At 39.2% G+C, this 25,019-nt stretch overlaps 1 protein-coding gene across 4 annotated transcripts in view; it reads left to right on the top strand.

The window, feature by feature from the left end:
- JADE3 (jade family PHD finger 3) overlaps nucleotides 1-24,303 on the top strand; it is a 139,608-nt gene extending 115,305 nt beyond the window's left edge. For all 4 annotated transcript variants that reach the window (XM_006058759.3, XM_006058761.3, XM_006058760.3 and 1 more), the window contains 4 exons: nucleotides 1,416-1,532; nucleotides 14,657-15,127; nucleotides 16,890-17,007; nucleotides 21,217-24,303. In XM_006058759.3, the coding sequence (XP_006058821.1) occupies nucleotides 1,416-1,532; nucleotides 14,657-15,127; nucleotides 16,890-17,007; nucleotides 21,217-22,127 (1,617 nt within the window). In that variant the 3' untranslated portion in view covers nucleotides 22,128-24,303. The remainder of the gene's footprint in view (nucleotides 1-1,415; nucleotides 1,533-14,656; nucleotides 15,128-16,889; nucleotides 17,008-21,216) is intronic.
- The last annotated feature ends 716 nt before the right edge of the window (nucleotides 24,304-25,019 follow it).

Here is a 25,019-nt window from a genome sequence, read left to right as displayed (position 1 = left end):
AGCCCACCAGGCTCCTCTGTCCATGGGATTTCCCAGGCAAGAATACTGGAGAATACCCCATTTCCTACTCCAGGGGATCTTCCTGACCTAGAGACCAAACCTGCATTGGCAGGCGGATTCTTTACCACTGCACTGCCTGGGAAGCCCTCTTATGGATACAGAAGTCAGTATTTTTTTTTAATTTGAGTAGTGGTTTTGTTTTTCTTACTAAGAACATCCAGCTAATAGACATGTGAAATGAACTCTGAGGTTTCTGGCCAGAGAATCATTAATTTCCAGTAGCAAATTCCCTAGCTAATAAAGCAGATTCTTTCAAAATATTAAGTCTGAAAAAAATGTTAAAAGTCTGGAATATGACTCAGAAAGAGTTTTTTTCAAAAGAAGCTTTCTCACCATTGACCTTCTCTTATGGTTTCTAGTACCTGATTTCTAGTACCTTTGGGCCTGTTCAAGATGTCCCTGATCTTTGTACTGTTGCTTTCTTGATGTGGGTGGAACTTGTACTCATTTGACTGTCCTTATTCAATGGTCCTTCACTTTTTTAAAGTTGTTTCTTAAAAACACATTATATATTTTTAAAGAGAAGGAAAAGAAAACACTTCTTACCAGAAGTTGCTTGACCCCTTATTTTCACACACACACACACACACACACACACACACACAAATTTCCATCTTTTTTAAAAAAGCATTTCTTTCAGCACTCTCTCAAAGACTTGTTTCACTTTAAAGCTACTTTGAGTACGTCGTTAGGACTCTGCTTCTACTGCAGGAGGCACGCACGGTTCAATCCCTGATCAGGAAACTAAGATCCTGTACACATGGCATGGCCAAAAAAAAAATGAAAAATAAATAAAGCAAGCAAGCTACTTTGGCTGGGAGAATAGACTAAGCTGGTAATAGTTACATGATTTTAAAAACTGGTTTTAAAATGTTAGCATCCTCATCTTTTCTACTTATGTGCTGCAGATTGCTACTACTTTCCAATAATATTATGTCACTGCCTCTGTTTTTCATCGTTCATTAGTTAAATGAAAAAAAACAAGGCATGTGGCACCATCTCAAACATGTAAGAGGTGCTAGATTTTGTGAATCTTAATTCCTTTCCTCAGTAGCTTTCTTTGGTTCCTAAGTAAAGTGTAGATATCTTTGATTCATTAAGGTAACCATGCTTAGTCTCTACTTCTGCCCTCTCCACCTATATATGAATTGTTTATATTACTGGAAATGATTGAAGGCCTGAGCAGTGGCTAGAGACAGGTTTCATTTATTCTTAGTTCCATAATAACCTTAAGAGATATGGCTCACCTCATTGTTTTGATGTTCTGAGCTGCAAATAATACCACTCATGGTTTGTGAAAGGTACTTCTGCAATGCCTTGGTGCCTTCTGCCTTATGGTGTTGTTTTATTTGTAGGTCAGCATTGCTTGTCCTGAGAGAATGGAACCAATCACAAAGATCTCCCATATTCCACCCAGTCGGTGGGCCTTAGTCTGCAGTCTATGCAAGTTGAAGACAGGTGCTTGTATACAGGTAAGTCCAATGAGAAGTGGTTGAGTGGGTTAACACCAAATTAGCCAAACTCACCCTCCCAGTTAGAGCATCCTGCTAACTGAAAGGTTACTCAGGAAGCCACCTCCCACTCACTTCTGGAGCTCTGCTACTGTGCAGACCATTTCTGGAACCGTTTTTTGGATGTTGCCTCTGGACCCTTCAGCTTATTCTTCTTGGTAGCCATAGTGGTGGTTAATTTCCATCCTTTGCTGTCAGATCTGATGAATTAGGTGAGTTCTGAAGCTAGATAATCCTGGGTGGAAACAAGCTATAACTTCTAAACAACCAGGCCCGTGTTCTTGTGTGGCTCACCCATGGAGGATGGACGACTTGGGTTCCAGGGCAGTTTGACAGATGATTCTTTTGTTGGACGAAGTGCAACTCACTTGATAGGAAAGATGCATCTAAATGGATAAATTCTGGTTTGATAGACTTGAAAGTCATTCTCAAAGGCACAGTTGTTGCATATGGTAGTGCAAATAAGAGTTTTCTGAGACATTTGAGGCATAGAAATTTAGCTACTTGAAGTAGAAGTGTAGCTGGCGCACCCAAAAGCATCATTTTGGGGGGGTGGGGTGGAGAATGGCCAGTCACACCCAGAAAAGGCAGAAATATTGATCCTTCATAATCTAGTTTTCCAGAATGTCATCTCACCTTTTATTCCAAATGTAATAAGGTGGCTTTCCTGGCAAGAAGAGAGGAAGGGCTGACCTTCCACTCCCCAGACCTCTTGCATAGGAGCTACAGGCTGGTTGCAGTTAGGTTTGCAAGTTCACTTTCTTCACAGAAAGGGGGCCATATGATGTCATAGGTTGGGGACAGTGTCTCTAGGTGTTTCATGAGGTTTCTTGCTATCTGATTCATCTTGTAGATTTTTAAACTCATTTTTACATTTGACAGGACTGCATACTTTGTCTTGCTTTTTTTAAAAAAATTTTTTTCCAGCTGATTTTATTTAACTATAGCACTTTAGCAAATATAAGGAGGAAATTGTTTAAGGAAAACTATTCCCATGGGGTCTACTGCATTAACACATTGCCTTTTTATGCTTTTCTAAGTTCCCTCCTGATTGCTCCCCAGATATGAGCTTCTTGAGGGCCAAGGTTATGCATCATTGTTTCCCTAGCACAAAGGAGAATGCCTGCCCAGTGTCAGCCCATTGAATAACTATAACTATTTAATTGTATCATAGATTAAATGTAATATGCATTCTTCCCAGTAAAAAAAAAATATTTTCCATGTTTTCATAATTACCATATAGTCATTTTATAATAGCACATTGAATTTATATCCATTAATTTACTTACTGTCCTTACTGTTCTCCCTGCATTTCCCCCCATATTTGCTGCTTTAAAGGATGATTTTTTTACAGCAGTTAGTAAATTGGCAGCATGACTGTGATGAGAGAAAAAAACACACCATATTATCACATTCTTCCCTCTATTGTAGTTACTTACCTACAAGTCTTAACTTCCCTAGGAGGCTACAAGCTTGGACTGTTTCATCCTTAGATCCTCTAAACCCCTGACATGGCAGATTGACAATAAATATGAGATCAATAGGTAGAAGATAGATGAATAGATGGATGGAAAAAACATTCTGGAGTGGGTTTTTCATTTGCACTGAAGTGGATTTTGTTTTTATTACTTAGAGTTTAGATTCTGCGTTTTGTAAAGGTCTTTCCAAATTAAGACTTAATTTTTTTTTACTGAGTAAATTAGAGATTTAATGAAGTTCCAATGAAGTCTTAGTTTTTCTCAATCTTAACAGATCCAACACCTTTTTATAACAGATAATTTGTAATGCATCTATACTACCTTTACTGTTGTAATATCTCTGCTTAGTATACTATGAGTTTACTAAATGAAAGTAGTGGCTTAAAATATGGTTGTTAAAATACAGATATATAATAGCTAATTCTCAGCTTTCTTGTTGAGGTAATAAAAGAAAATACATTCATCATTTTACTTGTTTCAACATTCCCCATCCAGTTCCTCTGTTGCATGTAGTTTCATGAACCAGCATTAAGTTCTAAGCAAAGGATAATCGGGCTTCAAAATTCTGACTCTGGTGTTCCCAGCAAGTAGTGTTAAGCAATGAGAAGACTCGATAACACTTGTCATCACTCCAGTTGCTTTGTTCTGGTGGACTTCTCTGAATGGCCCAAACTAGAAATGTTTTGGGGTTTTTTGGGGGGACTGTCTCCATTTTCTACATAATGACCCTCCTTGGGAATTCAGCCATCATCATTTTGTCATGCCTTGATCCCAGACTCCACACCCCATGTATTTCTTTCTGGCTAATCTCTCTTATTTGGACCTTTGCTATACCACCTCAGCTGTCGCCCAAATGCTGATCAGCATCCAAAGCCACTGGAGAAATACCAGCTATGTAGGATGCATAGCTCAACTTTTCTTCTTCCTTGGTTTAGGAGCCACTGAATGTATACTTTCAGTAATATCCTTTGATTTTTAGGTAACTATCTGCCAGCCTCTCCATTACAGTTACCATGCATTCTTAGCTATGCCAACAACTGGCAGCAGTGGCTTGGATAAGAGATTTCAGCAACTCTTTGGTGTAAAAAATGTTGACTTTCTTGTTGCCTCGCTGTGGTCAGTATCAGGTGGAGAATTTCTTCTGTGAGGTACCTGCCATGCTTCAATTATCATTGTGTTGATACATGGATCAGTGAAGTAGAGATGTATGCTGCTGTGGTGATCATAAAAGTCTCTTAAAATTTTGATTATTAGGAATTTCACTTATTCAACAAATATTTGAGTGCCTAATTGTGTGCCAGGCATTGTTCTAGACACTTTGGATTTATCAGTGGACCAAAAAAGAACTTTGCACCAGGGAACTTACATTTTGATTTGAGAGAAATCAGTGATAAGCAATAGATACTAAATAGCACATTATAAGACAGTATGTGCTATGGAAAGGGAAGATGTGCCAAAATACGAAGTATAGAAAGAAGATGGAGATTGTCGGGCAGGGGGCATACACTGCAAGTTTAAATAAAGTGGTCAGAGTAAGACTCACTACAGTTGTGACATTTGAGCAAAGACTCAAAGGTGAGAGAAGACACTGCATATATTTGGGGTAAAAATGTTCCCAGCAGAGAGATCAGCCAGTGCAAAGGCCCCGAGACAAGAGTGTGTTTGGCCTGTCTGAGTGATAGGAAAGAGGCCAGTGAGACTGTAATGGAGTGTGTGGGAAGAGAAGATCAGAGAGATTACACAGGGACCTGACTGGTTAAGGCAAGGGTTGGCAACTTTTTTCTGTATAGGGCCAGATAGTAAATATTTAAGCTTTTCAGGCCATATACTCTGTGTCACAATTAGTCATCTCTGTCTTTATAGCACAAAGGCAGCCAAAGACAGTACTTAAGCAAATGAGCATGGCTATACACCAATAAAACTTTATTTATGGACTCTAAAATTTGAAAGTCACTTTATGTCATAAAATAGTCTTTTTCTTTTGATTATTTTCCACTTTTTAAAAACATAAAAACCATCTTTAGCTCCTATTCTTATTTCTTGGGCCACATAACAACAGGCAGCTGGCTGCATTTGGTCTGTGGGCCATGGTGTGCAAGCCCATGGTGAAGGGTTCCCAGGGCCCTTATGCTGCTGTTAAGTTGCTTCAGTCGTGTCCGACTCTGTGCAACCCGACAGACAGCAGCCCACCAGGCTCCCCCGTCCCTGGGATTCTCCAGGCTGGAACACTGGAGTGGGTTGCCATTTCCTTCTCCACTGCATGAAAATGAAAAGTGAAAGTGAAGTTGCTCAGTCATGTCCGACTCTTAGCAACCCCATGGACTGCAGCCCACCAGGCTCCTCCATCCATGGGATTTTCCAGGCAAGAGTACTGGAGTGGGGTGCCATCGCCTTATCCGAGGGCCCTTATAAGGTCTTTTATTTGAGGACTTTCCTGGCTGTCCAGTGGTTAAGACTCCAAGTTTCCAAGGCAAAAGGCATGGGTTTGGTCCCTTTTCGGGGGAACTAAGATGCCACATGCCACACAGTCCTGCCAAGAGATTAAAAAAAAAAAATCTTTTGTTTTTGCTCAGCATTTAAAGGGGGAGCCTTGGCAGGTTTTGAGCAGATGAGAGACATAATTTGATTTATATTTTTAACAGATCACTATGGAATGATGTCTAAGATTTGCTTCAAAACATTCTGGAGAGCAGGGTACTACAGAGGTTAAAAATGAAACAAGATAGGTCATACATTAATTATCAAAGCTGGATAAAGAGTATATAATGAGTGTTCTCTATGCTGTTATGTAGATTTTTCCATAGTAAAATGTTACAAACAAAAATAGGCACTTTTGCTGCTTATTTGGAGTAGACTGTGAGGAGGGAAGGTTAGGAACAAGAAAAGCAATTGGGAAGCTTTTACAGTAATCCTTGAGAGATGGCTGGGGTGGCTTTGTCTGGAGTGATAGCCCTGTGGAGGTGGTGAAAAGTGATTGGGTTCTGGATGAATGTTGAAAATAGAGCCAACAGGATTAGCTACGAATAGGATGCAAGGTGAGAGAGAAAGATAGGAGTTGGGGATGTTTCCAGATTTGGGCCCAAACAGGGAGAAGGGTAAAGTTTCCATAAACTGAATGGAATAATCGCCAGTTAGAAGAGATGTGGAGGGAAAGATCAACATGAGTTCAGTTTTAGATATTTAAGTTTGAGATGTCTATCAGTTACCATAGTGGAAATAAACTGACGGTTGTCTGTGGGAGTTTGTAAGGAAATTTTACTCTGAAGACATAAATATGGGAGTCATTGTCATGTAGATATCTTTACCCTGAACTGGGTGAGATCACTGAGTGAGTGTGTGTAGACAGAGAGGAGAATAGTACCAAGCACTAGATCTTGAAGCATTCCAGTGTTAATTAGTTGGGGGAATAGGGAGAGAGAGCAGAGAAGACTGAGAAGTCATCAGGGAGACAGGAGGAAACCAAGAGAGTGTAGTAGCCTAGAAACCAAGGAAAGAAAGCATTTCAAGGAGAAGGAAATGATCAGTGACGTAAAAATACTGCTGAACTAGGATGAGGACTACAAATTGATCCCTGAATTTAGCAATGTGATTATTAGTAATCTGGATGAGCAATTTAGGTGGAGTGGTGATGGCAAAAGCTACATTGCCAAAGGTCAGGGCAAAGAAATAGAGTAGGAAGTTTGGAAAAGTGGGGAAAAGAAGTTCACTCTTTAAGATGGAAGAAATAACAAGTATGTACAGTCAGCCCTCTGTTTCCACAGGTTCCATATCCACAGGTTCAACCAATGGCAAATTGAAAATATTCAGAAAAAATTCCAGGGAGTTCCAAAAAGGAAATTTGAATTTGCCTTGCACAGACAACTATTACATAGCATTTGCATTGTATTAGCTTTTATAATGATTTAAAGTATGGGAGGATATAAATAGGTTACATGTAAATACTTTGCCATTTTATCAATATATAAGGGATTAAGCATCCATGGATTTTGGTACCCACAGGAAGTCTAGAACCAGTTCCCTGTGTATTACTGTAGCTCAGTCCATAAAGAATCTGCCTGCAGTGCAGGAGACCCAGGTTCGATCCCTGGATCGGGAAGATCCCCTGGAGAAGGAAATGGCAACCCACTCCAGTATCCTTACCTGGAAAATCTCATGGACAGAGGAGCCTGGTGGGCTGCAGTCCATGGGGTCACAAAGAGTCGGACACGACTGAGCGACTAACACTTAACACTGTATGTTTGCTTGTTAACATATAGAACATAACAGTGTGCATGCAAAGAGAGTGACCCAGTGGAGAGGAAAAACTGTTGGATAGAGGTTTTTCAGTAGGTGAGAGAGGGGCGGCTTCAGGTAAGAGCACAGATTGTTCTTCCTGGGTAACAGACTCAAAGGCAGAGTATGTAGGCGCAGTATTAAGTAGGTGTGCTGCTGGGAATCTGCATAGTGCTCTTTTGATTGTTGTAATTTCCTCAGTGAGGCAGGAAACAGAATCATCAGCTGAGAGTTAGAATGTGGGTGAAGTCTCCAGTCTAGAGAGAGAAGAGGTGTGAAATAGTGTTTTGGTTTGGGAAAGTGCAGTTTAAGTGCCAGGCTGCATTAAAGATCTTCCCCCCAGGTGAGGGAGAGTGAACTGCAGGTGACCTTGTAAAGTGTGGTTGTGTTTTTCTCCACCTATGTTCTGCTTATACCAATATACTGTATTTGTTTACTACTTTTGATTCCCATACAGGAAACAAGATTCTAAATTACTTACCAGTTTGGAATTAACTTAATGGTGGCTTAAAAGGGAAAAGGGGTTTTGGTCTCTTTTGCCACAGTAAAACTAGATGTCAGCTAGGAAAACAAAGCACACTCTACTAGTATAAGCCGAATATGGGTGGGGGTCAAGTTTTATTAACATCATTGTTTTTCAGAGGTTTATTTAAGGGTATTTGTGATTAGTCACACATTTCAAGTACTTTGCTTTATAAAATCTTCATGGAGATTTCTTAATTCTTCCTACCTTCCAGCAGTGGGGAATACCCACATCTCTCCCCTTCTTTGGATTTGGAAACATTCATTTGGCAAGGATAGACTCTTACACTGGTGGTTTTGGGGTCTAGACTAGCCACTATCTACAGCCTCCATATCTGGGAGCTAGAACCTTTCTTCTAAGGATGAAAGTTTCTGGTAATCCTGGAACAGATTCTAAAGACTGGGTTCGAAACAGATGCCCCAGACAGCTCCGAATTTTGCCTAGACCATGGACATACAGTCCATCTGCCACCTTTCCAGAATTCCTTTAGGGTCCTTATGTATCTTATCTTCAAGCCCCATTAAGCCTAAATCTAGATGTTTTAGGCCTTCCTTGAGGAAAAAAAAAAAAGAACAGTTGTTAAAAATATGACATTTGAAGCCAGATTCCTGGGGTCCAAATCCTGGTTCCATCTCTTGTTTGTTATGTAGTCTTGAGGAAGTTACCTACCAGATCTGTTCCTCAGTTTCCACATCTATAAATGGAGATGATAAAATAGTACCTACTTAAGGAGGTGGTGAAGAACTTAACACAGTGCCTAACAGATACTGAATACTCAGTAAATATTTGTGGTACTAGTAGTTGTACTTGTTGTTACTGTTCATATTAATATTATTTCCTGGCATCAGTCTGACTTTGTTGATGTAAAGTCCTGGCATTCATCCACCAGCACCAAGTGTCTAGAATCATTAGACACTTGGTTCTGGTGTAGGTGCCCCTTTTTACAGTAGAGGAATGTGGGCATGTCTGGAGTTACATACATGTATATTGAAGTCAGAATAAATTGGTGGGCAACCAGGAGTTTACTGTTAGGCTAACAGTAAATAGCTTTTGACTATAAGAGAAGTGAACTTTTTTAAAACAAGTGAAAATCTTTGACAAGTGGGGAAATGCAAGTATGTCTACTCAGTGACTGTTAAAGATAGTACTAGTAGAAAAGGAAATTAAATACTAAGATTAAAGGGCACCAAAAAAAATAAGAGGGAAAGCACCTTAATATTTTTTTCATATATTCCAAATTTTATTTGTGAATACAGATTGTTCCTGTTCTAAGATATTTCTGGTTCTTGCCTTCAGGCATGTATAGTGTATTAAGGGAGACCAGATACAAACATAAGAAAAGTTAAATAACACTCAAGTGACATCACCCATCAGACCTTGCAGACCCTTAGGGATGAGAGATCAGAAAGACTGGTGGCCACTGTTGGTGCTAGAGTTTAAGTACATAACAGCTAAATAAGTTTTGTAGGCTGACTTTGAACCATTTATGACATGGTGTCAGTGACCAGACTTTGAGAAAATTGCTCTGATATCACCCATTTGTCTGTTCACAGATTACTGGGTATTAAGGGCAACCAAATGGACACTGCCCTGCAGCAGGATAAAAACTGCTGAGGACAAATGCACCAGGCCCATGGTGTTCAGCACAGATGTTATCTGCTTTTGAGGAGTACACACTGTTTTCTTTTAGGGCGGGTAATAAAATATTTCTTTAAAGAGGCAAGAAATAATTTAATTCCTAAATCAGTCTCTGGTGTTTTTTCAAAGATTTTTATTCTAACCGCCCTGATTCAATTCTCATCCCACAAGAAACTCCAACTCCCCTTACAAATGTGAACATGTAAGGATAGCATTTTCCCTCTAATGGAAGTATTTCAAAAACTCATTTCTCTTCTATAATTTCTGAAAAATAAGTAGAAAATTATTTCTTCTTAACCCCTTTAAAAGTAAACCACAGTGAGATATTACTTCATACTCATTAGGGTGGTAATAATCAAAAAAGCAGACAATAACAATTATTGGCAAGAAGGTGGAGAAATTAGAACACTTATGTGTTGCTGGTGGGAATGTAAAATGCATAACTACTGTGGAAAACAGTTTGGCAATTCTTCAAAAAGTTAGACATAGAGTTACTGTGAAAGTGAAATCGCTCAGTCTTGTCCGACTCTTTGCGACCCCATGGACTGTAGCCAATCAGGCTCCTCCATCCATGGGATTTTCCAGGCAAGAGTGCTGGAGTGGATTGCCATTTCTTTCTCCAGGGGATCTTCCCAACCCAGGAATCAAACCCGGGTCTCCCACGTTGCAGGCAGACGCTTTACCGTCTGAGGCACCAGGGAAGCTAGAGTTACTATATGTCTTGGTAATTCCACTTCTAAATATATATCTACAAGTTAGAGGTCCCCAAGACCACCCTCAAATTCAATAATTCATTAGAAGGACTCACAGAACTCAAAAAACAATTACACTCACGGTCATAGTTTATTACAGTGAAAGAATACAGATTAAAATCAGCAAAAGGAAGAGGTACGTAGGGCAGGGTCCAGAAGAGACCAGGCACAGAGCTTCCAGTTTCCTAAGTGGAATCTTGTGGATAGTGCTTATTTTTCTCAGCATTGATGTATGATAATACACACAGAGTATTGCCAACCAGCAAAACCACCCAAACCTTGGGGTTTAGAGATTTTATTAGGAGTTGGTCACGTAGACATGACTGACCACCTGCATAGCTGGACTTAGTCTCTAGGCTCTCCAGTCCCTCCAAAGGTCAGGCTGATACCACATGACTCAGAGCTTCCACCATAAATCACATTGTTAGCAGAGACTAGCTGACATGGCCCAAGGCCTTCAGGTAAATAAAGACACTCTTATCAGACAGGACATTCTGAAGGTTAAGCGGTTACCTCTCAGGAGCTAGAGGCAAAGGGCCAAAGTTTTCTTTGGCAAAGTTAATCCTTTATTGCACGTTACCAAAGAGAAATGAAAACATTTGTCCACACAAAAACTGGTACACAAATCTTCATAGCAGCATTATTTCATAATAGCTAAAAAGTAAAAATAGTCTAAATGTCCATCAACTGAAGAATGGATAAACAAATGTGGTATATCCAATATAATGGAATATTATTTGGCCATATTTTTAAAAGGATGAAATTCTAATACATGCTGCAACATGGATGAACCTTGAAAACATGCTAACAAAGAAACCAGATATAAACTGCCACCTATGATTCCACTTACATGAAATGCCCAGACTAGGCATTTCTATAGAGACACAAAGTAGATTAGTGGTTGCTCAGGGCTGGGATTGGGAACAGGGAGTGGCAAATAGAAATGAGATTTCTTTTGGGGGTCATGAAAATGTACTGGAATTACATAGTGGTGATGGTTGTACAACTCTGTAAATACACTAAAAACATTGAAATGTATACTTAAAATTGATGAGTTTTGTGGTGTGTAAATTATCTCAGTAAAGCTGTTCTTTTTAAATGGGCATTAAAACACCACCACTCCTGTCACCTTAAGTGATTACAGTAGAAATGAGATATTTACAAAAGCATTTTGTTTAATAGAATGTGCCAAATATATATTTTTGGAAAAAAGTAAAAAGTTATTTGATTGGTTAGCATTTCTCCTTTATCACCAAGATATGTATGTGGACTTCCAGCTTTGAGTATGACCTTAGAATGACCTTTTTTGAAACTAGATGGATTTTATGGCAGTTTCCTAGGGACATTTCATTTTTCATCTAAGTACCTAATTCTTGTTCATATTATTGTCTTTTATTTTGAGTAATTTATATTTATGTCTCTACATTTTATAAATTTGATCTAAGAGAGATGATCAGTTTTTAGCTTCCCATCAGTTTTATGTCACACACTCATCTCCATGAAAAGAAAACATTCCTTTTGCTTTCTCTTCCCATATTTTTGTCTATTAAACAGCAGAAGAGCACTATGCCCAACATTTTTAACCTTTTCCTATGGAATGCCTTTTGCTACTTGTTTTTTAAACGACCAGTTAGTTTCTTAGTCAAGGGATAACAGAAGGTATCCAGATAAAAGTATAGTTTGGGCTTTTTATCATCCTTGTTTTCATGAGGCTTTTCAAATCATAGAATTTTTAAGGATACAAATTTCAATGTAATGGAACAAACTCTTCCAGTTAAGCTAAGTTGGGGTGGGCTGTTTTAGGAATGCAGTAGGTGGCTAGAGTACCACTTAACTGAAAAGTAGGAGTTGAGGGTAGGGGCCAGTTTAGGTATAAAATCAGGTACTTTACAGGAAGTACAAGTAATAATGGGCTTCCCTGGTTGCTCAGACAATAAAGAATCCACCTGCAATTCAGGAGACACGGGTTCAATCCCTGAGTCGGGAAGATCCCCTGGAGAAGGAAATGGCAACACACTCCAATATTCTTGCCTGGAGAATTCCATGGACAGAGGACCCTGGTGGGCTACAGTCCATGGGGTCGCAAAGATTCAGACACAACTAAGCAACTAACACTTTAACTACTTTCACAAGTAATAACACGTGTGAGGTTGGATAAGATGATCTTTGAATTGTTGTTCATCCTTGGAATTCTTTATCCTGTGAAATTAGATTAAGTGGAATCTGCTCCCATTAAAGCTTTGGTGGTTGCCAGTATTCTTTTTTTTAATTGGAGGATAATTGCTTTACTATGTTGTGTTGGTTTCTGCTATACAACAACATATCAACCATAATTGTGTGTGTGTGTGCACACACATATATATATATCCCCTCACTCTTGAGCCTTCCTCGCAGCCCCCCATCCTACCCCTCTAGGTCGTCACAGAGTGCTGGGCTGGGCTCCCTGTGTTATATAGCAGCTTTTCGTCAGGTATCTATTTTACACATGGTAGTGTATATATGTCAATGCTACTGTCTCGATTCCTTGCACCTTCTCCTTCCCTTGCTGTGCCCACAAGACAGTCCTCTACGTCTGTGTCCTTCCCTGCAGATAGATTCATCAGTACCATTTTTCTATATTCCATATATATGCCTTAACACACGATAGTTGTTTTTCTCTTTCTGACTGACTTCACTCTGTATAACAGGCTATAGGTTTATCCACCTCATTTCAACTGACTCAAATTTGTTCATTTTTTATGGCAGATATTCCACTGTATATATGTACCACAACTTCTTTATCCATTTATCTGTTGATGGTCATCTAGGTTGCTTCCATGTCCTAGCTATTATAAATAGTGCTGCAATGAATATTGGGGGTACATGTGTCTTGAATTACAGTTTTTCAAAGTACATGCCCAGTAATGGGATTACTGAGTTATATGTTACTGAATTATATGGTAGCTTTATTCCTAGTTTTTAAAGAAATCTCCATACTGTTCTCCTTACTGGTTTTATCAATTTACATTCTCATCAGCAGTGCAAGAGAGTTCCCTTTTCTCTGCATCCTCTCCAGCATTTATAGTTTGTAAATTTTTTTGATGATGGCCATTCTAACCAGCATGAGGTGATAACTCACTATTATTTTGTTTTGCATTTCTCGAATAATGAGCGATGTTGAATATCTTTTCTTGTGTTGCCAGTATTCTCTCAAGTGTTGAATTTCTCAGTCTTTAAGGAGGCCTACCAGGTTTTGCATTTTTTTAGTCTTTATTCGTATCCAAGGTCCTTCTCTATGTTTTGTTATCAAAAACCCAACATATAGATAATTGAGCAGTCTGCTCTCCAGATGCGTGTTTCCAAAAGATGTGAGACTTGGCTTTAATCATGGGAATTCCTACTATATCTTTTGAAACAAATCCTCCATTGCTTTCCTTCTTTTATTTGCAAAAAAATATAAATACATGTGCATGTTAAATCCTTGGAAGGAAAACCGTAACATAGCCATAACAAATGGTAATTGAAACTAACTGAAGCACAAGAGTCTAGCAGTCATGGGCTAGGTTCTGTTTGCCTCCCTGTGAATCCTCAGTGCATGTCCCATAGTGATACCTAAGAAATGTGTTACATCTATGAATGGAAGAATATTGTAAACTTAATTCCAGGTTGTCTGTAACCATACTGTCCAGTAGAACTTTCTATGATGTGATGGAAATTTGTGCTGTCCAGTATGGTTGAAATGTGGCTAGTGTGACTAAGGAATTGAATTTTTAATTGTATGTAATTTTAATTTTATTTTATATGTAATTTAAGATAGCCAGTTGGCTACCTTAGCTACCATGTTGGACAGCACAGCTCTATAAGACCAATTTCAAGAAGTTAGGTTACTTAAATATTGGAGTTCCTGTGACTTTTTTAGAACCAGTAGCTGTTCTGGCAGTAATATTGATTCTGTTTTTCTTTCATTTGTTCAGAAGCATTTCTTGAGCACTTGCTAGTTCAATAGTTGATGACAATGCAAAGATGAATGACACAGCTTCTGTCTTTAAGAACCATGGCCAGGAATTTTACATTTGTTATGCTCTAAGTATAGTTTAAAAGGACCATTATAGAAGCATATGATGAGGTGATATTGGGGTCACAGAAAAGATACAGCATGACTCTTTATAGGGGCCAAAGAAGAATTCTCAGAAAAACTTAATGCTTGTGCTAAAATTTAAAGAAGAGTTTGAAAAAAAAATTTTTTTTGCCTCTGTTTTTACTGTTTTGTAAAAGAGCAGATTTCTGGGCTTACTTGTAAGGTGTCCGTCATAGTCAGTTTAAGACCAACTTTCTCCCTGTCTTTCCTTTGCTTCCTATGAGCTCTCAGTTTAGGCCCAGGTATATAGAGCTTCCTCTTCCCCACACAGCCCTGCTGCCTTAACACATCTTTTCTCCCCACAGTGCTCAATAAAAAGTTGCATCACTGCCTTCCATGTCACCTGTGCCTTTGAGCACAGCCTAGAAATGAAGACCATCCTAGATAAGGGGGATGAAGTAAAGTTCAAGTCATACTGCCTCAAGCACAGCCAAAGCAGGCAAAAGCTCAGGGAGTCCGAGTACCCCCTACACAGGGCTTCAGAGCAGAGCCAAGCCAAGAGTGAGAAGACCAGTCTACGGGCACAGAAGCTTCGGGAGCTGGAGGAGGAGTTCTATTCCATGGTCAATGTGGAAGATGTGGCCACAGAGCTGGGGCTGCCCATGCTAATTGTGGACTTCATCTATAACTACTGGAAGCTGAAGCGGAAGAGTAACTTCAATAAGCCATTATTTCCTCCAAAAGAGGAAGAAGAAAATGTCCTGGTACAGCCAAGAGAAGAGAGTATTCACACTCGCATGAGAATGTTTATGCACCTACGGCAAGACCTAGAGAGGGTAAGGTGACCAACTATGACCTAGTGTATACATCTTGGTCTGCATAGGAATGGAGGCCACACTTCCAGATTTAAAAAAAAAAATAACCCATTTATATTTGTAGTATAGGCTTCTGTGCCCTTGCTTATCTTCTGATTTCATTGTGGCCCCAAATGTTGGGCTTATTTGAAATTCTGCTAGACACATCAGAGAATAGAAGAGTCTATCCTCCCTTAGATGCTTTATGAACCTTTAATTTGAAATAAATATTTCATTTGGTTTACTTTTTTTCCACGGTTGAACCTAAATTGGCTCAGCTATATTTTACTGACACACTTATGAGACTGCAGGCTGAAGAAAGAATGAATTTTGCTTAGGAAAGTGCCAGATTAGAGTTTCTTAAACTTGGTACTATTGACATTTGGGACTGGATGGTTCTTTATTGTGGGGGACACTGTAAAATGTTTAGCAGCATCCCTGGCCTCTACCCACTAGATGCTAGTAGCAAACCCCCAACATGCCCAGTTGTGATAACCAAAAATGTTCCCAAATTACCAAATGCCCTCTAGGGGTGAAAAATTACTCCTGGTTGAGAGCCTCTGTGCCAGATAATTCAGTGTAACTCATGAGATACACACACACACACACACACACACACACACACACACACTCACTAAATTAGGTACTGTAGGGATTTAAAGATAAGTTAGGTCCTGTGTTTACCCTAGAGAATCTTATAATCAAGTGTAATGGTAGCTTGTTTTTTTCTCGGCTACCAGAATTTGGAGAGGAACTAATAGATTTTTTGTTGTTCAGTCACTCAGTCATGTCCGACTCTTTGCGACCCCATGGACTGCAGCACACCAGGCTTCCCAGTCCTTCACCATCTCCCAGAGTTTGCTCAAACTCATGTCCTTTCAGTCAGTGATACCATCCAAACATCTTGTCCTCTGCTATCCCCTTCTCCTCCTGCCTTCAATCTTTCCCAGCATCAGGGTCTTTTCCAGGAGTCGGTTCTTCATATCAGGTGGCCAGGGTATTGGAGGCTCAGCTTCAGTCCTTCCAGTGAATATGCAGGGTTGATTTTACTCACTTTTTAAAATTTAACTCACACATATATAGCACTTACTGTGTGGTACCACTCTTCTAAGCATTTTGTAAATATTAACTCATAATCCTGACATGCATATGAAGAAGGTACAGTTATCCCTATTTTCAGATGAATAAACTGGGACACAGAAAGTTTGAGTAACTTGTCCAGATGGGAGAGCATGAGAGAGTGAGGATTTCACCCTTGTAGCTATGGAAACTTGACTGAGCTGGAAGTGTGAGCAAAAAAAGCTACTTCCAGTCTTCCCAGCAGACTTGTATCCTGCTGGTCCAGCACTCATTAGAATACTGGATCCAGCATTGCCACCATTTACTCACGGATCTAAAGGGAAAGCTAAACTGTTAAGTCATCATTCAGTTCTCCAGCCTGACTGCACAGATAAATACAAAGCCCATGAAGCCAAAGGAAGAGTAGACTTGAGAAGGTAGCTTTGGAGCTTTTGCTTGTGCTGCTGATTGATATGGGAACCATGATCCTACCATTGACCGTGCCATGTGAATACCTATGTAGCGGCTCTCTTTATCCAGCTTTTAGGTTCTGTCTTCTCTCCTCAGCCCCCCCACGCCATGTGACGTAAAATTAAGTTGTCTTAATTTTAGCCAAACAATGTTCAGTTGTCAGGTTTGTGTAACATGACAAAACTCTCTTATTTGTTGGGGGTTGGGCTTACAGGTCCGAAACCTGTGCTACATGATAAGCAGACGAGAAAAAATAAAGCTGTCATGCAACAAATTACAAGAACAGATCTTTGGTTTGCAAGTCAAGCTGGCTAATGAGGAAATTGCTGCAGGTAAGCTGTATAAATTTTATATCAATTGTTTCACTTAAAAATCTTTTAAATTCATTTGTTCTAGTCCAACCATGATGTAACGTGGCCCATTTCACTGTTGACTCATGAGGCAAGAAATCCCAGGGTAGGGTTGGTGGAGTTGCAGGTCTAGGACAGATAACTTACATCCCAGACAGATATTAGAGGCTGTTAGTTGGAGCCATGAAATGATTCTAAAATCATTGGATTCATTTAGAAATCAGTAGGATACGATCTAATCCTAGTTTCCGGAAAACATTTAATTCCAGGGTTACTCATCCTAACAATCTGTTATATTAATAACAAATCCTTAGCCAGAATTTAGTAGGAGATCTGGGTTCTTATCTTTTCACTTATTCACTGATGTTTGTTGAGCACCTCCTATTAACTAAGAGCTGAGCTAGAAGACAGAGCAGTGAGCAAGACAGAATTCCTTCCTTCAGAGAACTCTGCCCACTTGGTGAGAGAAACAAGTGAACATAATTACAGTACTCTAAGCATAGGAGCTTGGCTGGAATGATGACAGTCATATTCAGAGATATTTGTAACCTCCCTTTGCCTCATTTAAAAGAGGTCAGTGGGAGAGCCTGGGCAACTAGGGGTCACTGGGCAATGTGTGCAGAATCCAGCTTCTGCCAAGGGCCAGCTATAGAGCAAGAGAGACACCCAGAAATAAGGTGTGAGGTAGGTGTCAAAGTCTTATGGAAAGTTGTGAGGATCACAGGCCATGGCAGAATGGTGTAGGAGGAAACAGCAGGGCTGCTCAGCCATAAGAGTACCATGATAGACAAGACAAGGAGAACCAGAGGACAGCAGGAAGAGCTTCCATGGTGCCAAGGAAATTGGCCCCTAGACCATGTGACTTCTGATTAGTGGGACCCAGCCCCATAACTGCTTGTGGCAGCAACAGATGGCAGGCTCTGGTAGAAGTGGGGACTGAGTGCTCAGCTTAGACCTTTAGGGAACCATTGAGGCACATAATAGTTGTCTTCTCTGTATGTCATCTTTGTGCGGCTACAGTGAGATGGTAATGGGCAAAGGTCAAGTCCTTATAACAAAAATAAATTGTTTGATACTAGTGCCCTTTTGATTTCAGAACACTCAGAGTAATAGAGAGAGGAAGACTTGTCCTAAATATGATTATAGGGTTGATATAACCAGGTAATTGATTGCCAGTACTCCCAAGGCCAAGCCTATAGCAGTAGAAATATCATGATTGGCAGAAACATCATGATTCTTTTCTGGGGGCCTTGCCACTACAAAACCTGCCCCACACCTCCATGATGGTCATTCATAGTGAAGAAATTATTTTAAGTTAAGGACATAAAATATATGGAAACCACCAAAACCTGTACTACATTCTTATGAGTTTGTATTTGACTTGTTTTAGGAAGACTGGAGGGTGTGATCCGAAATGTCTTATGTTCAGAGTAAAAGAAAGGGAAAGTGTTGGTGGCTCAGTCATGTCTGACTCTTTGCAACCCAATGGACTGTATGTAGCCTGCCAGGCTCCTCTGTCCATGGGATTTCCCAGGCAATAATACCAGAGTACCATTCCCTTCTCCAGGGGATCTTCCTGACCCAGGGATCAAACCTAGGTCTACCACATTGCAGGCAGATTCTTTATCACCTGAGCCGCCAGGGAAGCCCGAACATTCAGGCAAGTTCTGAATGCTATGCGGTACCCACTCATGCACATGTACAGACACACAAATAGGAAGACCCTATTCTAAACCATTGCTAGTGACATTCTTTTCAGAAATAGAAGGAGCAGAAAGGATGTATGAGGCATCACACTAGTCTTTGTGATTATTTTTACAGACTAGGAGAACAGAGGTGAAGAGGTTGGGAGTCACACAGCAAAAAGTGGCAGTGCTAAGTTTTCCACCTGTAGCAATCCCCACCCTAACCTCTAGTTCAGCTAACTTCAGCTGCTATATGCACATATCAAACACAGGTATTTGTTCAGTATTTGGAAGAGTGGGTACATGAACTCTGCTGTAAGAATGTATGCCTTTATTTGTTTATTTTTTTATTGAAATATAGTTGCTTTACAAAATTATATTAGTTTCAGATGTACAGCATAGTAATTCAGTATTTTTACAGATTGTACTCCATTAAAAGTTACTAAAAGATAATGGCTATAATTCCCTGTGCTATACAATACATCCTTGTTGTTTATTTTATACATACTAGTTTGTATCTCTCAATCCCATACCCTAATTTTTCCCTCCCCTTTTCCCTCTCTCCTTTGCTAACCACTGGTTTGTTTTCTATATCTGTGAGTCTGTTTGTTTTGCATATATAATCATTTGTATTATTTTTTAGATTCCACATATAAGTGATGTCATAAAGTATTTGTCTTTTGCTGCTGACGTATTTCACTTAGCATATTCTCTGGGTTAATCCATGTTGCTGCACATGGTAGAATTTCATTCTTTTTATGGTTGAGTAATATTCCATTGTGTATATATATATCACCTCCTCTTCATCCATTCTTCTGTTCATGGGCTTTTCATTTGCTTCCATATGTTGGCTATTGTAAATAGTGCTGCTGTGAAAATTAGGATGCACATACCTTTTCGAAATAGTGTTTTTGTTTTTTTCCAGGTATATACCCAGGAGTGGAATTGCTGGGTCCTATGGTAGTTCTAATTTTAGCTTTTTGAGGAACCTCCCTACTGTTTTCCATAGAGGCTGCAGCAATTTACACACCCACCAACAGTGTACAAGTGTTCCTTTTTCTCCACATCCTCTCCAACATTTATTATTTGCAAACTTTTTGATGATAGCCATTTTGACAGGTGTGAGGTGATATCTCATTCTGGCTTTGATTTGCATTTCTCTAATAGTTATCAATGTTGAGCATCTTTTCATGTGCCTGTTGGCCATCTATATGTCTTCCAAAAAATGTTCAGGTCTTCTCCCCAATTTTTTAATTGGGTTGCTTATTTTTATAATATCAAGTTGTATGAACTGTTTTATGTATTTTGGATATTAACTCATCATTGGTTGTACCATTTACAAAAATTTTCTCCCATTCTGTAGGTTTTTTTTTCATTTTGTCAGTGGTTTCCTTTGCATGCAAAAGCCTTTAGGTTTAATTGGGTCCCATTTGTTTATTTTTGCTTTTATTTCTTTGGTCTTATGAGACAGATCCCCCCCAAAAAATACTGCTGTGATTTATGTCAAAAGTGTTCTGTTTTCTTCTAGGAATTTTATGGTTTCAGGTATAACATTTTAGGTCTTCAATCCATTTTGAGTTTATTTTCATAAATGGTGTGAGGAAGTGTTCTAATCTCACTGTTTTACATGAAGCTGTCCAGTTTTCCCAGCACCACTTGTTAAAGAGACTGTCTTTTCTCCATTGTATATTCTTGCCTCCTTTGTTGTAGGCAAGTGTAACTGACCACAGGTGTGTGGATTTATTTCTGAGCTCTTTAGTCTGTTCCATCAATCTGTGTGTCTGTTTTTGCACCAGTACCATGCTGTTTTGATTACTGTAGCTTTATAGTATAGTCTGAAGTCTGGGCACATGATACGTCAAGCTTTGTTCTTTTATTTCAAGGTTGCTTTGGCAGTTCAGGGTCTTTTGTGGTTCCATATGAATTTTAGGGTTATTTATTGTAATTCTGTAAAAAATGTAGTATGGCCATTTTAACAACATTAATTCTTATAATCCAAGAAATGATTTGTGGCTTCACATATGATATATCCTGGAAAACATCCCATGTGCACTTGAAAAGAATGTGTATTTTGCTGTTTTGGGATGTAATATCCTATAGATATTGGTTAAGTCCAACTTGTCTATTGTGTCATTTAAGATCACCATTACTTGTTAATGCTCTTTCTGGGTGATCTGTCCATTAATGTAAGTGGGGCATTAAAGTCTCCTACTATTACTGTATTATTGTCAATTTCTCTTTCATCTCTGTTAGTATTGGCTGTTTATATTTGTTGTTCCTCTATTTGGGTATATGTGGTAACAAGTGTAATACCTTCCTTTTGTATTCCTCCCTTTATCGTTATTTAATGCCCTTCTTTGTCTTTGTTATAGACTTTGTTTTAAAGTATACTTTGTCTAATTATGAGTATTGCTGCCCCCACTTTCTTGTTATTTCCATTTGCATGAAAACAGATGCTGTTATTTAGATTGGTTGTTAAAATGAACCTTTCTTTTTTTAATCTCAGGACTTCCTGTGACAAATGCACTAGAAAATTCATTGTTTTACCCACCACCAAGAATTACCTTAAAGTTAAAAATGCCCAAATCAGCCACAGAAGATGGCAGTAACAGCTCCACAGAGCCTGATCAAGGACCTCTCTATCCTGATGACAGCTCCCCTGCTTGTAATATGAGGAGCATGCAGGTGGCTCAAGATTCACTGGAAATGAGAATGAAGTCATACCCAAAGCATCCACAAGAGAGCCAGACTGACTGTTTACTGACCAATCCCAGTGATGATAGAAGTGAAGCAGAGGATCCCAGTCCTGCTTGCAAACCTCCATCCCCTAAGTTCTATCATGGGCAGTCTCTGGGAAAGCCTCTGGTCCTTCAGGCTGCCCTGCATGGACAGTCTTCCATTGGGAATGGGAAAAATCAACCTAACCCCAAGTTTGCCAAATCCAATGGCCTAGAGGGTACCTGGTCTGGGGATGTCACCCAAAAAGACAGCTCAGGTGAGATGTTCTCTGACCAGGAGCCCATGCTCAGCTCCCACTTGGGTAGTCAGGGCAGCCTTAGAAAATCTACTGTGGAGCACACTAGCAGGTCCTTTAAGGAGGCCACCAATAAGTGGGTGAAGATCACAGAGAACCTCCAGCACTGTGTGAAGGCAGCCAAGAATATTAACCCCAAAGAGCAGCTCTGGGGCAAGCAGCTTGTTAGGCGGTCTGCAGGGAGAGCTCCATATCAGGAGAATGATGGGTATTGCCCAGATGTGGAGCTGAGTGATTCAGAAGCAGAAAGTGATGGTAATGATGAAAAAGTCAGGGTAAAGAAAGAGAGTTCTGATGGGGAAAACCCTCCCCATGATTCCAAACGAGATTGCCATGGTAAAAGCAAGACATATCCTCTTTCCCACAGTTCAATGCAGAGGTGATTAGAAATTCCAAGAAAACCTCCATCTTTGCCTTTGCCTCATATATTGGGGAAAACTCATACACCAAAATGACTCTAGTATATGTTGGGAGAAATACTAATAAAATGGAATAAATTTTTCCACACTAAATTGGCTTGCAGTTTTTGAACTGGTATCGAGTCTAGTTTTTACAAGCACATTATAGGGATTACATACTGTCCAAAAGTTTGGGTGGTTGTGTTTTTTTTTGCCAGAAGCTAGTGAGAACAGCTGGGACCAGAGTAATTTGCTCCATAAATACTTTGGGGCAGCATTCCAATTATATTAACACATTGATATACATACATATTAAGAGTCCATGCATTGTTAATGGATTTGCAAGAGACCATGATTATCAGACACTAAAACTACTTATCTTTCGAAGCTACAGCATGTGACTCCCAGACCTGGTGTCTGTAGGAAGTTTCTAACTCCACTGGTACCTGGAAACACTCTTCAGGGAGAGACCAGGGACCAATATTTCAGATACTGTCAAATTCACTACCCTCTTCCTTGGCTCTGCACAAGGTTGAGTTCCTTTCACAGTATCTTAACTTACCAAGTCAATACACCTAATGCTTATAAGTGTTCAGTGCCTGTTCCTAGACTTGCTTGTTGGGGACACACTCGTAACTATTTCACCCAGCTAACAAGCATAAAAAGCTAACTTGTGGATAGTGTTTACAAAAGTACTACTTCCAAGGAAAATGCTCTGATTCTCTCAGTTTAGGCGCTTGTGAAGGATCCCAGAGCCTTTCCCAAAGTGAGAACATTTCTGAGGGATTTGTATCAGGTCAGGGTTTTTGTGTTAACTGTTTTCAAATAAGTTTGGCTTAAATAAGTTTGGCTGATAGTTTTTGTATGCCTGCTTTAATGTTTATAAAAATTTTATTGAGGTATAATTAAAAGATAATAAAGTGCAGAGAAGTTAAATATTCTTATCTGCTTTAATTTTGAAACAGATTTTTATTGTCAAACAGAATTTGAAAGCATGTGTTTAAAAACACATGGATATAATTTAGCTTTGTACCAACTGTGAGTTCAAGGCAATTTCCAAAACAAAAAGGCTGGAGCTGTTTTTCAGAAGTTGCTCATACTCTGTTCCCAAACTATCAGCCTTGATTAATTCTGGGGAAGAAGAGAATAGTTAGGTTTGTGGAGGATAAAACATACCTGCTTCCCATTTAAAGAAGAGGAAAATGTTACAGTTTTTAAAATGTGAAGCCAACTATATATAATTCTCTGCTCACTTTTCTTAGCCTTAAATTAATGTTCTCTTTCTTCTATTTTGGGAACATGTAGTGAGACTTTTCAGACGATGAGGCCATTTTAGATTTTTAAAGTTGCTTCCTGGTGAAATATCCCAGCTGCAGTAAAGGCAGGGGCCCTTCTCTCCATAAATATGGGAAACTCAGTAGTTTTCAAAACCTCTGTCCCACTTTTGTTTCTGTAGCCGTCTTTGGTTTTATTTCTTCCTCCTTTTCTGAAAATTTCTGTATTTTGCCTCTCCTTTGGCTACACCTTCAAAATGTTTCTTTTGTGCCTGTGTATATGTGTGAACATACCATAGCATGTGTGATCAGTGTCCTGTATTTCATTTGAATACAAAGGAAAAGGCTATGGATTATCCAAATGAGGAAGAGAATTTCTCCAATTTATGCACTAGGTTTCTGTACTTGTTCTTTGCATTTCCTGGGTTAGATAATAATTTGACACCTTCATGGTAATGCCATTCTAGTGGAGCTATGTTATAAACTCCTCTGTTAAAGGCCAGTACAGTAACCTGTGTCCTTTCATGCCTTTCAATTCTGAGTGAGTGGGAAGAAAAGCAAACATTGAAAAAAGTGCTTCAGCCAAATTCCATATATGTAATGCCATTGGGATAGTATTGACAAAAATAATTTCAGTCAGGGAAATATAGTTGTAATATTTTTACAGAATTTTCCTAAATAAATGAAGGAGCCTTCAGCTGTATACATTTCAACTGCCCCAAAATGTATTTGCTACATTTTGCTGTTGTTTGAAGTATTACCTCTTAACCTTCTTGTTAAATCTTTTTCATTTTGTCTTATATAGTCCAGTTTTCAAAGACAAACTGTCTTTTTTCAAATGTCACCTTTTTACCAATACTTTTTCATTAAATTATGAAAACTGCTAACTGCTGTCAGTGTGGTAGTTTTTTGGGCATCTGGGTTTTCAAAAAACTTACATATGTGCCTTTTATATAAAAAAAATCTTATTCATTAAAACAGATGGTAAGGGGAAAGGAAGAAGAAGGAGCGATTGAATGTTTAGAAGCACAAATTCATGATTCGTGTCAATACCATGGACCAAAGAGAACTCTGGGGAATTGGACTCTACCTGGAAATCACAGTTTCATTGGGCTGATAAGATGGAACCATAGGGTCAACAGAAATCACTAGGAAAATGGATCCTATCTAAAGTCACAAAGCTCAGAGGGCTTAGATCAAGCCTCACTTTTAGATACACATTCTTTACAATATTCATTCTATTTGGAGTCATGTGAGTATATTAATGTAATAAAGGTTATATAGTGTCATGGGGATTTTGAGGGAATTATAAACATTTTCATTATGTTTGCAAAATGTATTTGGTAAAGGTCACTGGGTAAATCATTAGTGAATATAGTTAAAAGATAACTATCTTTTATAGTTTCTCTCCCCCTTCTTCTCATTTCCTCTCCTCCCCCCCCCTCCCCCTGCATTTTCCCCAACACCACATTCATAGATAACTCTTTTGATTCAGTAAATTTCTAGGTAAAATGTTGTGGTACCAAAACTACGAATACCACTCTTTTAGCCAGCAAAAGCTTTGGGTTTATGCTGATGACTGTATTTCTAATAAGAGATGAAC

Source organism: Bubalus bubalis, chromosome X (assembly GCF_019923935.1).
Source record: "Bubalus bubalis isolate 160015118507 breed Murrah chromosome X, NDDB_SH_1, whole genome shotgun sequence".
Taxonomy (NCBI): Eukaryota; Metazoa; Chordata; class Mammalia; order Artiodactyla; family Bovidae; genus Bubalus; species Bubalus bubalis.
Note: the sequence above shows the minus strand (reverse complement) of the source record. Positions and strands in the feature narration are given on the sequence as shown.